We start from the raw sequence: 13,597 nt of genomic DNA on the forward strand, positions 1-13,597 counted from the left end.
GGAAAAAATTTTGAGTATATGATGCATGGGAAATAAACGTATATATATATTTAATAGAGTATAGTTTATTTCATACGAATTTCACTTAGAAAATGTACAGAAGAAAAAAGTATTGTAAAGATTACAATGGAAGTAGTTTGTACGTATTGGTTTTTAACTCAATTCGATTGCTTAGAATGGAATGTGGAAGGGATAGTAAGGGCTGGACTCCGTGCTGAAAAAAATACAAATGACAATATCAAAAGCAAATTTTATAAGAATTACATTCATAAGTAAAAAATATAAAAATATTTACCCTAACATTGGACAGATCCTGCCGTTGCAGTCAAAGGTATCAATGTATGCAATGTCTTCTTCGGAAAGTTTAAAGTCAAAGACTTTACTGTTTAGATTAATTCTTGTTTTTGTAACTGATTTAGGGATAACTATGTGACCACGATCCAGCTGAAAGAAAAATAAAAATTGTATTATAAAGTTTACCTGTGAATATAGTTCATGAATGAAATATTATCATATACCTGGTATCTAATAAGAATTTGAGCAGGTGTTTTATTATATTTCTTCCCAAGTTCAATTATTTTTTCATCCTCTAACAATTTTGGATCATCTGGCTTAGCCCATGGTCTATCAGGCGATCCAAGGGGACTGTAGGCAGTAACAAGAATATCCCTTTCTTTGCAGAAGTCAGAAAGTTTTCTTTGATTAAGATATGGGTGGCATTCAATCTATAAACGTACAATTATATACATTATAAATGTATACTATTTAATATACAGAATGCATTCATTATACATCACTATAAATTGAATGGAACTTATATTTACTTGGTTTGTAACTGGTTTGATGGTGCAGTTTTTAAGTAGCCTGTCTAATTGTTCAGAATTAAAGTTGCTAACACCAATATTTTTAACATATCCTTTAGCTACCAAATCTTCCATAGCTTTCCATGTATCTATATAGTCTACATCGCTAAGAATAGGAGTATTATCAGGATTCCTTGGGAAAAGAGTATCCCCCTCTTTGTATGCCATTGGCCAATGAATTAAGTAAAGATCCAAATATGCAAGATTCAAATTTGATAAAGTCTTTTTAATAGCAGGTTCAACCAAGTCTGGTCTATGGAAAGTATTCCATAATTTGCTGGTGATAAAAATGTCCTTCCTTTTCAAACCTGTGTTAGCCTTATCTCTAATAGCAATACCCACATCTTTTTCATTGCCATAAACATAGGCACAATCGATATGTCTATATCCGATATCAATTGCATCCTTAATAGCAACAATAACTTCTCCAGGTTTGGACTAAAAAATGTATATGTTATTAATTAATTGAAAAAGATAAATTACAACAACTTGTGCAATAGGTATACAAGTAGAAATATATTTGTAGTAAAAATAAAAATCATGTTATATAATTTTATTTTCAACTTGAAGTCCTAACTGATATGATATCATTTATGCGTATTATTTCTGATAAGTTTATCTTAAAATGTGTTTAAATGTGCATTTCTGTTGATTGGAAATAATCGATACATGAAATAATCGTATGAAGTTGAAAGTACAAAGTATAAAGATAACGAAGCTAGCATATAAAAATCTAGTTAACACAAATATAAAAAAATATAGAAAGATCCAACAGTTCTATAAATATTAATGTGGTGAAAGATTGGTTGTTTCAGAATATTTTGTTTGCTATTCCCATATTTGAAATTTTAATTCATTAAATGTCAAAAGAGGTAGACGTTATAATGCCCTTGTCATAAAAACAACTGAGCAAACCACTACATTGTAGATACAAGGGCAAACTGTTCATCCATTTGGAAGATTCGAGAACATCATAGAAACATATTATTGTAGATTTCAAATAGAAAATTATAAAAACATTGCGAATGAAATTCATTAATACGAGTTGCGCAAGAAGGAATTCCTCATATATATCGTAAACAATTTTATCTACATCCTTCTTGAAAATAAACGATAAATTCTTTGATGTTTAATTACTATATCGGTAATAGTACTGACCTTCCATGTACCAATTCCGAATGACGGCACTTCGTTGCCATTGTTGAATTTCAACATCGGTACTTTTAAAACCATTTTGATTATTTTTGATGTTTTGTACAAACTTTCTTACTTGAAACACAGAGTACGTATTTAACACTGGTATTATATTTTGATATTCGACACACCGTCGGGAAGCAATGCCGGCAGCACAATGCCGGAAAACTCGCACAGCACCTTTTATAAATATCCTACATTAACCCTTGTGCCCTGTCCCCTTCTCCGGAGGCAGACTCGTATACCCGTATATCGAAGGATGAACCGTGATTTATTCTTTCGTTTATGTTTGTTTCGTTTTGTTTCACAAATTTTTTTTATTTTAAAAATAAAATTTATTTAAAATCAATTTATTTTAAAAATAAATCGTGGTTAAATTATTCGAAAATCTTCGTTGAAAACAATATATTTCTCTTAATATATATAGCCAGCATAAAATTTTTTCTTCTAATATTAATATATTGATGTAAATTAAAATATCTCATCCTTCTATACTGTACTTGATTTGTAAATATCATGTATACTTTGATTGAGAAAATTTTACACCTGAATTTTAAAATATCTATAATTAATGTATCTTAATTTACATTCTATTTTGCAGGTGCCAATATTTTGTTGCGTTTGAGGTATTTTCGAAGAAATTCACGCAAAGATTACAAATTTTATAACTAGAAATACATAGATATACATACAAAGAAGAATTTTATTTTGTGAGCCCCTAAAAGTATACAGTCCTGTTCTATGAGATTTTTCTGCGCATGCGTTTCACAGCCTCTGATGTGTGTAGAACCCTGCATAATAAATTTTGTGTTGTATAGAGAAATTTCTCCATGTATTTGTAATTTGAAGCGTAGTGTTGCGACACCGTTCGAGAAACGGGCCCTATGGAAAATTACAGAATCCGTTACGAGCAGCAAGGGATAGTTCCCAATCCCTCGATCAATAAGGGTGAATGAATGAGTTACTCTTACAGAAATTTACTTAACAGAAATGGATCGTTCTCGAATGTTAAATAAAATTTAAAATGTCATTGCACTTGTCGGTAAATGGACAGCTTTCTAAAATTTTTATAATTTTCAAGTACACATATTTAATCACGATCAGTGATTGTATTTTTAAAATGTTTATATTCAAAGACTGGACTAATAAATAGGAAAAAATAGCATGTTGTATATTTACTTACGTATGAATATATATATTTTCAGTATTTGAACATTGAAATACTTCAGGTGTTCATAACGTTTAATTTAATTTAAAATCGATCATCGTCGTCCTTTTACACTTGTTTTTCATTCTTATTCAAATGTGCAGTAATGGTACAAACAAAAACATTATCGATATTTTCTGTTTTGTTGTTGAACAATACGCATGAGCTTACGTGAATAAGCTTATTATGAGAGCGTATGAATGAACAATAAGTGTTTAAATACTTTAGCAGAAACACTTCTCAGTTAAACACGTTTAAACTCGTATCTAGCATTGAAAGTTTTATTAATAGAAATATCTTATTTTCTATATATATACTACTATAACTATGCTATAGCTAAACAGAATTATAAATTCCCGTACGGTAAAAATACGCGCTTATACTTAAGAGACGTACATAAATACTAAACTGAGAAAGGGTTCAAGCTCGATTATACATAATTTTTCTGGGTATATCGCAGAAATAAAAAATACAGAACATTTGATATCACAGTATTGAAAACAGTGCCAGCTGAATTCAGCTACGTTATTACTTCGATAAATATTTCACATTTTATAAATAAAAATATAAAATGCTTCTGTTAAATAAATCACATAACATATATATATAGATTATATTACTTGCCATATCTTAACTTGCTAATGCATTATGAAATACAAATAATCGGCCAAGTTAAATAGATTTACTGATCTTATAATTGATAAATGTAGATTAGATTAGATTAATACCATGTATGTGGCATTCGTGCATGTATGCGGAGAAGGCAATATATGTAGATAACAATTTGAACAGAATAATACAGAATTCGCGCCTAACTTATAGATATATGCAAATAACATTATCATAGTGTTATTTTTCACTGATTACCGATTACTTGATGTACGACACCTAAGAACGTCAGGCAAAAAATGCTTACAGCAATAATACATACAAATCGCCAGCCATCCATACCAGAGCAACCAACAGAATTTAGTACAGAGATCGCTGATACAAGTATAGTACATAGACGTTTCGTAAAACTTAGGTTCCTTGTTTGTATACTTTGTTAAATTCTTCGCATTATTTGTACATTCATTTTTTCTTTTATAAAGAATACAATTCAGAATATCTTTTTCACAATAATCCTTTAAATTATTTTTAATTATTAAAAAATTGTCTTTTGGGCTGATCTCGCTGTTAAGTACAACGCTAATTTTTTGTTTGTAGGAAAACCAATTGAACGTATTGTTTTCATCGTAAAGATAGGAAGACGTCTTTACCTTTCGGAAAATTAAAAATTTTACAATAGCCTTGACCTTTTTCTGAAGAATCATTTTACTATATCCTTTATTTGCCGTATTCACGGCCGCATTTAGTTTAAGACGTCTGTTTCGATAATTGTTCTCTTTCTTGACAGTTTCCAATAACAATTCGAAGATTAACAAGTTGAAAAATTTGGTCTTGAAACGTATAAGGTTTTCTAGGTCGTTTTTCAAGATTTGCAAACATTTGTCGTTGAATATGTCCGTAAATTCGCAGAGGTGACTTTGATCCTCGACTTTCAAGACTATATAGCTGATTATCGTTAGAACAAAATTCATTACCCTGCTTTGAATAGTTCTTCCTTCTTTTAATACGGTTGATATTTCTTTAAGATTCCCGCAGGATGGAAACGAACCGTTGTATTCGTTCGTATATTCCAGCATCATGGTCGTTCACGAAATCGATAACTTCCAAAATTTCGATATTATTATTCTGCTTTTGTTTCAAACTGTGATTCCGCTCGTTCAACTTATTTTAAACACTTTTTTCCTATACGAATATTACTCGATAATATTGGTTACGTAATCGATTCACAATTCACGTTCGAAAGAATTACTTAAAGGATAATTTAAATGAAAGTATCGTTGATTGTGCGCGATTCCAAAATGTTATCAACAAGTAATGGTGTTATTACTCTGACGATATTTTTGTTTACGTTCAGTCGGTGGAATGTTAGGAATGGACACACTGTGAGTATATCAGACTGATATAAGTGATCATATTCATTGTAATAAACTTTATTGATCTAAATACCAACTAAACTTACAAAAGGTTCAATACATAAAAAACATAAAAAACATAAAAAAAAAAAGGAAAGAAGTAGAAAAGGAAAGGACGTAGAAATATTCAATAAATAATCATAAGTGAAGACTTATATGGAGAAATTATTTTCAAAGCCAGAATCTTGAAACGGATGACTTCGAATCGGGGAAGAAGTACGATTTTTGTGCAGGCAAAAGTCTTCGTAAAATGTAGAGTTCCTACGTGGGTTTCCGATATTGATCGTGTCCAAATGTTCTAGAGAATTCCATGCGTTACCAAAGAAACCCTCCTCCGTTGTATCGTCTGTCCAAACGAATTCTGCGTTGCCTTCCGCATAAGAAAGAAACGGTTCCGCCGAAATTTTCTTTTTGATCGAGGAAACGTGTTGTTCCAAAAATTCCTCTTTTACCTGCTCCTCGAGCGCCAGGAAAGATTTCAACGAATTACTGATCATGTTATCCATCGAAACGAAGCGGTTAAACGAATCGTTTGTATCGTTAGTTCGGTCGATCGGTTCCACGGATGTGTTCAGTTTCTCTGATTTATTCGAATTGAATATGGAATCTCTCATTAGAATCGGCACGTCTTCGTATTCTTTATGCTTCAACGCGATACTGCTGAACGTAATGACGTCCGGTATAGAGGATAGAGAATTCGTTGCTCTGGTATGGACGAAGGAATTGTTCGGGCGTTTGCCGGCTGTTTGCGTAGTTTTAATGTTGTTCGGCAACTTGTCGAAGGCCACCATGTTCTTAATCGCATCGCGACATTCTTTCACCTTATCGAGCATTCTAGATCTCCAGGAACCGCACTGAACCATCGTGGATGACACGATGTTTGATGACGATAGCAATCTATTACAAGTTGGTGAACTGTTTTTGTTGGAAAATTTCGCGTTCCACCTATAAAAGCCATTTAATGATCGCGTTCAATGTTCGTGGCGTTTTATTTCACCGGGAAAACTGGTATTGCAAAGAAAAAAGACAACATTTCAAACACGGTAGTTTATGAAACTTACGCTTGGGCGATATGATTCATGATGTAATTTCTTCGTTCATTTCATGGCAATATAGTGAATACGTGACCGGCAATGGGCTAATAACAAATAATTTCGAGAAGGTGTCACTTTTACCGTAACGATGATCGCTCGAAGGTCGTGCTCGAATTTACCAAACATTGCGATACGAAATTCGAGTTAGAGCATGTATTTACGTATATGGCATATCTTGTCAGGTAAATTTTTGAAATTTCTTCAAACGAAAAATCGTTGAAACGATGATTAATTTCGCTTTTAAACCGATCAGCGAACCGATAGTGGAAAAATGTCACCGCAAAATTGTTGGGTAATATTATGTTTGCGCGTAAAATACTTCGTTTATGTGTTGCGGTGAGCGGATATAAAATAAGCAATTTTACTTAATAGTGAAGTGAATTGTGTTGAAAAAGGGCTCTCGTACACAAGAGCCTTTACTATCTATTGGCCATGAAGAGATCTGCTTCGGAATTCCTAATGAGTATAAGACATGGTCTTGTTTTTTGAATGAAATCTTTGTTAATCTAGGCTAGCACTTAGAACTCTATAATCTATATTGCGAACTTCTCTTATTTAAAGACACGAACCAATCAATGGAGAACAAAAAAGCTATATTTACAATGTTTACAGAAAGTATACATCGTTGTATTTATTATGCATATGAATTAATTTACATATTATAATTAATTAGGTATATTAGAGTTCTAAGCATATTAGATTTCATAGCAATTAGTAGTACTTACGTATGACTGTAAAAATTTGGTACTATGAAAATGAAATGTACTGTAGAATTTGTATCCTCGTTTCGTTAGACACAATTTTCGTTTTTAAACAACCTTCAACTTCGTTCTAGTCTGTTGATTGTATTTCCGCTCATAGTATTTCTAACGTTTACAGAAACAATAATCATCGCTGCGTCATCCGTCCTTGAAACAGAAGCTTCCTTTTATAGTTTCGAGAATTCTTTTCGTATTGATCGTACGCGCTCCGCTGTAGTGCAAGAATATATTTGTACTGCGAGAATGAGAAACTACCTTAATTTTTTATTTCTGTTATTCAATTTTCCACTAATAATTTAAGTGGGTTATTAGCGATTCGCATTTTGTAACGATTCTACAAGGAAAAAAAAGGAGAATGAATTACTTTATAATACAATTTCTTTTTTTGATGCAATTTTATTTACTCGCAGTGTATACACTCTTTAACGAAGGTTGACATTGGCTGGATGCGATTAGCCTTGTCCGTGACAGTATCCACATTGTTACGGTGTATGATGTCATGTCGTCCGAAGCATCGAAATTTTCCATGGCATTCAATAAATCTAATTGACTAAGTAAGGGTCAAACGAGTACCGAATTACGCCGTGGGATTATGTAAGTTCAAAGGGGATATACCTTACTATTAATTTATACTGATTCTGACGAGCTATTTCCTGTCATTTTATTTGTTTGCAATGAAACTTTTATTGTTCGAACGGGTAGTACTTATGTCCCTTTGCACTGTAAAAAGGAGTAGAAATAACATTATCATCTCACTACCGAATAACAAGAATAATTAATTTACAATTTGATGGACCATCGGGATGCTTACTCTGCAAATCGTGCAACACGTTGATACGTGCCAAGTTTCGCTATAGAGGCCATTTCCTCATTCGTTAAGGAAAAATCAAATATATTCATATTTTCTTTCAATCGACTCGGTGTTACTGTTTTCGGAATGATAGCGATTCCTTGTTGCAACTGGAATATTTCGATGAAAATAAATTAAATTTTATAGCTGTAGATAAGCTGATTGATATATTCCTAAATTCCATTTTAGACAAATATATATATGTATATGTATGTAATCGTGTAATGTATTCGTATGTGTAATCGTATGTGTATTTCTTCTTATTATTAAACTTATCTTTACAGATTGAAGTGGCCCGAATGGTAGGTTGAATTATCGTTAAACGTAATATCGAAATATATACAAAAGTAGCTATAACCGGAGAACATGAAATAGCACTCTTCGCACAGTACTTAAATAAGATAATTATCTCTAAAGCGATAAAAAATATTATAATTAGATATTATTTACTTACGACATATCTTAGAGCAATTTGTGCTGTCGTCTTGTTATACTTTTTAGAAAACTCTACTAACACTGGATTGTCCAAGAAAGTTGGTATTCCCGCCTTATTACCTGGTTGTCCTAGCGGTGAGTATCCGGTTATCGTGATATTATGTTTTTGGCAGAATTGTATCAATGGCTTTTGATCCATATTTATGCTCACTTCGACCTAGTGGAAGTAATAAATTTTAAATCAATTGCGAATTAATTCTACGAGTAGTGCAGAGAACAATTTGTACCTGATTGTTTACAGGCAGTATCTTGGCTACAGCAAGTAAACGAGTGATCTGTTCCTGATTGAAATTACTAATTCCGATACTACGAGTTAATCCTAAACGCACGCACTCTTCCATTCCTTTCCATGTTTCGAGGTAGTCGGTATCCGACATCAAAAGTGCCCCATTTTCGTCTCTGGGCATTAAATCGTCTCCTTCCTAAAAAATATTTAGTACATTTTTTAAAATTCCAAATAAACGGGTAATAAAAAACGTATTGAATTAGAACGAACCTTGAAGGCAAATGGCCAATGAATCAGATAAAGATCCACGTAACTTAATCCGAGATTTTCCAAAGATTTCTTACATGTTGGAACTACGCTTGACTCTTTGTGGAAGTTATTCCAGAGCTGTAAGAAATGTTGTACGAAACGTTTTCATCTTTGATAAAAAAAAAAAAAACAGTTTTAAAGTTTTAAATAAGATTTAATTACCTTAGTTGTAATGAAAAGATCTTCCCTTTTCACAGTTCCATCCTTAATCTTCGCTTGAATTGCCTGACCAATTTCTTTCTCATTTTGATAGAAGAACGCTGTGTCTATGTGACGGTATCCTAGATTTATTGCCTCTATTACAGCTGCTTCCACCTCTCCAGCACGCGACTGGAAAGGTACAAAATTTAATCTACTTTAATACTGCTATTACTCTCGAAATCGTACATTTTACTCTCATTTTAAGTGAACATCTAAAAAGCAAACCGTTACCGTTTATGAATAGAATCGAAAGTATAAATCACATATATCGATACCCGAACTGCCGATATTTATGAAAATTTGCATTTTGTTAATATAATTATAATTAATGAATTTCATTAGAGATTTAAATTATTACTTTACTTCGAATATTTTGCTATTATGCTTTATATATATATATATATGTATGTATGAATAAATTAATTATATTACTTTATACATTATATGCATTATGTGTATTTTTATGCCTTAACATTTTCTATAAACGCGTAGACATTCTTGGTTTATCAATAACAATTCCATCATATTTTTCTCAAATTTAAGGAACTTCTTAACGATAGTACAATGCGACTGCGTCGAAAATGAGTCAAAATTAAGGTGTGAGTAGTTTGAATAAACGACGCAACGTGAAAAAACTTGTTGAAACTTTTCATATACGGATTTAATCATATGATCGATAGCTACCTCGATTATTGCGTTTGACCTTTAAATATATATAAATATGTTCTTACCTGATACGTACCGAGACCAAAAGCAGGCATTTTATATCCATTGGAAAGCGTAAGAGATGGTATTTGAGCCATTACTAATTATAGATTTTAAATAAGTCGTCAAAAGAGATCTCGTTGATGAATTTTTATCAGAAAATTCCGCTGCCACTTGTAATCAAGTGTAAACCGCACAATATTCTAGAAACTAATTGATTGAACTGTATCGTCGAGTCTTCTATTCATACTATTCTGCTCTAAGTACATCATTATATAACGATAAAGATGACGCGAAACAATTCTAGAGAGCTGAGATTAGATAATTGCACAATATTATTACGATATTTCAAAATGTTATCAACTGATCATTTTTTGTTTTCGTTAACGAAGAAGGCATTTATTTTGATAATAATAATATAAATCTTATGTACCTAACTTGTTACCCTATGCCGATATACGAAATATGACAATATATGATTCTTAGTTTATGAATATTGAAGAAAGGTGGTAGATATATAGGAATAAGCTTTTTTTAAACAATGATTTATTAAAAATAGAACTAATTACAAGCGTGAACGAAAATTACATAAAATATATGTTCTTATATATGTCATATACGTTTAACAAAACAAAATGTTTAACGAAATATTTAAAAGAATAAGACAGTCATGTAAAATAGTGAATCTATTTTCTCTTTTAGAATTCTATAGTGAACGGATAGTCCTTGTGTCCCTTAAACCTAAATATAAAACTTCGTTGTAATTAAAATGTAAAATACAAGAAATATGCACGTTTAATCATTGTATCCGCATATTACTTACTCTGCAGCAGGACAAATACGAATTCCACGGTCAAGTGTATCGATGGTTGCAATTTCCTGTGACGTTAACTTAAAGTCGAAGATATTGATGTTTTCCTTAATACGTTCCTTCGAACTAGACTTAGGTATAGGAATGGTACCAATGTCGATCTATTGATAGAATAATTATTTCAATTATATGTTTGAAGTCCATTGCAGCGCATTAATTACTTTTTAATAAATCCTTGTTTCATAATCATCTTTTTATATATGTATACATTACCAAGTATCGTAAAACAACTTGCGCCGGAGTCTTCCCATACTTTTTGCTAATCGCGATTATTTCTGCTGATTCGATGGTAACTTCTGGATCGCCAGGTTTCAGCCAAGTACGCTTAGGAGAACCGAATGGGCTGTAAGCCGTGATAGATATGTTACGTTGCGTGCAGAAATCACGCAGTTTTTTCTGATTTAAGTTCGGATGGCATTCCACTTGACACATGACAGGTTTGATTTGGGCGATCGATAAAACACGATCGATCTGTTGAGAATTAAAGTTGCTAAGACCTATACTTTTAGTTAATCCCAGCTTTACACATTCTTCCATTGCTCGATACGTATCGAGATAATCCACGTCTCCATACATGGGATTACCTTTCTCATCGACTGGCCACAGACCTTCAGAATTTTCCTAGGAATATGATGTTTTTACATAAATAATGCAATCATTTCTTTCAATTATTTTTCAAGCTTACTATGTCGATACCAACTTGTTGAACGGAAAAACGAATTAATAAAGTCATCTGGATGATAATTCTTTTTTTTTACAGATCTACCTTCTTATATACGGTTTTATTTTTGTTACATCACATTTTAAAACTAAAATTAAATTATATCGTATTTACATTTTGGAATAAAGAATGTTCTAACTGAAATTGATTGGTCTTAATTTCCTAATAGTAAAAAACTCTGATTAAGAGACAATCCGGTCAACAGATTTGGAATGCATAGTATAGTTATGCAATCTTACATCAAATCCCATGGGCCAGTGAATAAGATAAAGATCAACATAATCGAATCCGAAATTTTCAAGTGATTTTTTGCACGCTGGTACTACCAATTCTTTCCTGTGCATCGTATTCCATAACTGAAAATACAAAAAAGTCAGCATTGAGATTGATTGACAGAATGAGTGGATGAATTTGTAATAGAAAAATATATTGAAATAAATAAAGGTATAAGTATAATGTATGCTGATCCAGATCCTCATTCTTATAGTGTTACAATATAATAGAAGCAGCTATGATAGGGAGCACGTTCAAACATTTATAGCAAAAGATATTACCAAAAAGTTAACTTTGTAGCTCTAGTTGAAGGCTACGAGAAACAGTAATAGAAATTTACTTATAGCTCTTTTGTTTCTAGATCTTGTAATCCAAAACATAATTTATATTCAAGGACACAATAATATGGATCGAATTTTTTGTTTCACTAAATTCTATCCTCTTCGTAACAGTGGTAAAACAATATGTGTAGAGTTTTTCTTGAAGTAATTACTTCAACAGTTAGTAGCAAAATTAATGGCTAGAAACTTTGTCATTAGGTAAAAAATTACCTTTGTCGTGATAAATAAATCTTCTCGTTTTATCACACCCTCGGCAATTTTATCGCGTAAAGCTTTGCCAATTTCCTTTTCATTGCAGTAGATATAAGCGCAGTCAAAATGCCTGTAACCAGCATCCACCGCATCTCGCACTGCTTGTTCAACAGCACCTGGATTGTCCTTAAAAAATTTACATGAAAAAATTATCATTCAGTGGTATATATATATATATGATAATATTATCATGCTCAATCCGATCTTAAAAAATTTACATTTGAGATTTGTGAAGAAAATTTTATGAGATCCGTTCTATTGAAAAAATTACTTTAATTGTGGAAATCGTGAAAACTATGAATAATTCAAAGCTTTAAAACCACTATTTTGTGGTGTCATTTAATATTATTGTGTTTTTCTCCATTTTCATCATTCTCCATTATTAATGGAGAAAACCTGACTATAAAATAGTGATATGTAATAATTTACGATACAGTAAAGAACTTTCAAACATACCAGTTTAATAATTTTGTAAGTAAATTAGTCAGTAAATGACAAATAATATCTACTTTGTTTTCTTTTATTTCAAATATCCTTATACTTTATGTTAACCAGAAATCTGTCAAACGTCGCTTTTAAAATATAAAGTAGAAGATTTGGCTGGTACTTTCGTACATCTGTGCATTATCATATATTATTTTTAAACAAAATACTCACTCCAGCTTGCCAAGTACCAAGTCCTAAGACAGGGATTTTTTGTCCATTACTTAAAGTATGCGTAGGTACAGCCATCCTTTAACAGTTGTTACTGCAACATGCTATATCAATCACTCTAAAATTCACTTACTGAATGAAGAATGAACTCAATTTATAAATGTTAAGATAAGTTCCCCCCACTTAACAACTTACGTATCATATGTATGATAGTCTTCTGACATGAAGCAAATTATTATATAATTAAAATTATACTGTTGGTTGATTTGGTATACAATGTATAATATTTCTTCCTTTATAAATATGCAAACTGATTTTATAAAAGTTATTGCAAATGAATATCATATGATATTATATAACAAAGGTATTAATTGTAAGATAATACAGTATTATATACTTTATATACACAATGTTATAAATAAGTAAAATGTTATAGATAGGTAAAAAGGATATGCATAAACTTAAATAATTTAGTATGCAAACGATATTAGCAAAAATAAGGTTGTAGATAAAGAATTAGGAATATTGGCAAAGCTAGAAAATAATTCAACAGTATATA

General features: G+C 31.5%; 5 protein-coding genes across 11 annotated transcripts in view; all 5 read right to left on the reverse strand.

Annotated features, from left to right (window-relative positions):
- Positions 1–49: 49 nt before the first annotated feature.
- Positions 50–2,226, reverse strand: LOC139990663 (aldo-keto reductase 1B-like). Its single transcript, XM_072010087.1, has 5 exons — positions 2,022–2,226; positions 825–1,301; positions 519–725; positions 296–444; positions 50–214 (listed from the first exon to the last, which is right to left on the reverse strand). The coding sequence occupies exons 1-5, from the start codon at positions 2,094–2,096 to the stop codon at positions 172–174; spliced, it is 951 nt and encodes a 316-aa protein (XP_071866188.1). The 5' UTR covers positions 2,097–2,226; the 3' UTR covers positions 50–171.
- Positions 2,227–3,926: 1,700 nt separating this feature from the next.
- Positions 3,927–5,247, reverse strand: LOC139990668 (uncharacterized). The gene has a single exon (XM_072010097.1). The coding sequence runs from the start codon at positions 4,950–4,952 to the stop codon at positions 4,128–4,130; it is 825 nt and encodes a 274-aa protein (XP_071866198.1). The 5' UTR covers positions 4,953–5,247; the 3' UTR covers positions 3,927–4,127.
- Positions 5,248–5,287: 40 nt separating this feature from the next.
- LOC139991115 (uncharacterized) lies at positions 5,288–6,944 on the reverse strand. Its single transcript, XM_074111903.1, has 2 exons — positions 6,347–6,944; positions 5,288–6,230 (listed from the first exon to the last, which is right to left on the reverse strand). The coding sequence occupies exons 1-2, from the start codon at positions 6,364–6,366 to the stop codon at positions 5,438–5,440; spliced, it is 813 nt and encodes a 270-aa protein (XP_073968004.1). The 5' UTR covers positions 6,367–6,944; the 3' UTR covers positions 5,288–5,437.
- Positions 6,945–7,516: 572 nt separating this feature from the next.
- Positions 7,517–10,188, reverse strand: LOC139990666 (aldo-keto reductase 1B). Of its 4 annotated transcripts, none has more exons than XR_011800613.1 (8): positions 9,953–10,188; positions 9,183–9,350; positions 8,982–9,098; positions 8,713–8,907; positions 8,445–8,642; positions 7,952–8,100; positions 7,756–7,860; positions 7,517–7,682 (listed from the first exon to the last, which is right to left on the reverse strand). XR_011800613.1 is itself a non-coding variant. In XM_072010093.1 (7 exons), exons 1-7 carry the CDS (start codon positions 9,991–9,993, stop codon positions 7,824–7,826), a joined length of 894 nt encoding a protein of 297 aa, XP_071866194.1. In that variant the 5' UTR covers positions 9,994–10,188; the 3' UTR covers positions 7,517–7,823. The 4 variants fall into 4 exon arrangements, 2 of the variants coding, with proteins under 2 accessions (XP_071866194.1, XP_071866193.1); XR_011800612.1 differs by having other exon boundaries at positions 7,517–7,690; XM_072010093.1 differs by having other exon boundaries at positions 7,517–7,860; positions 9,964–10,188.
- A 376-nt stretch (positions 10,189–10,564) lies between these two features.
- LOC139990662 (aldo-keto reductase 1B-like) overlaps positions 10,565–13,597 on the reverse strand; it is a 100,135-nt gene continuing 97,102 nt past the window's right edge. For 2 of the 4 annotated variants that reach the window (XM_072010086.1, XM_072010085.1), the window contains exons 2-7: positions 13,042–13,132; positions 12,343–12,510; positions 11,758–11,874; positions 11,011–11,418; positions 10,750–10,898; positions 10,565–10,667 (exon numbers count right to left, since the gene is read on the reverse strand). In XM_072010086.1, coding sequence (XP_071866187.1) covers positions 10,625–10,667; positions 10,750–10,898; positions 11,011–11,418; positions 11,758–11,874; positions 12,343–12,510; positions 13,042–13,116 — 960 coding nt within the window. In that variant the 5' untranslated portion in view covers positions 13,117–13,132 and the 3' untranslated portion in view covers positions 10,565–10,624. Of the gene's footprint in view, positions 10,668–10,749; positions 10,899–11,010; positions 11,419–11,757; positions 11,875–12,342; positions 12,511–13,041; positions 13,143–13,597 lie in introns of all 4 variants that reach the window. The other 2 variants (XM_072010084.1, XM_072010083.1) reach the window with 1 other exon arrangement.

The sequence above is a fragment of the Bombus fervidus genome, chromosome 9, assembly GCF_041682495.2.
Source record: "Bombus fervidus isolate BK054 chromosome 9, iyBomFerv1, whole genome shotgun sequence".
Classification (NCBI taxonomy): Eukaryota; Metazoa; Arthropoda; class Insecta; order Hymenoptera; family Apidae; genus Bombus; species Bombus fervidus.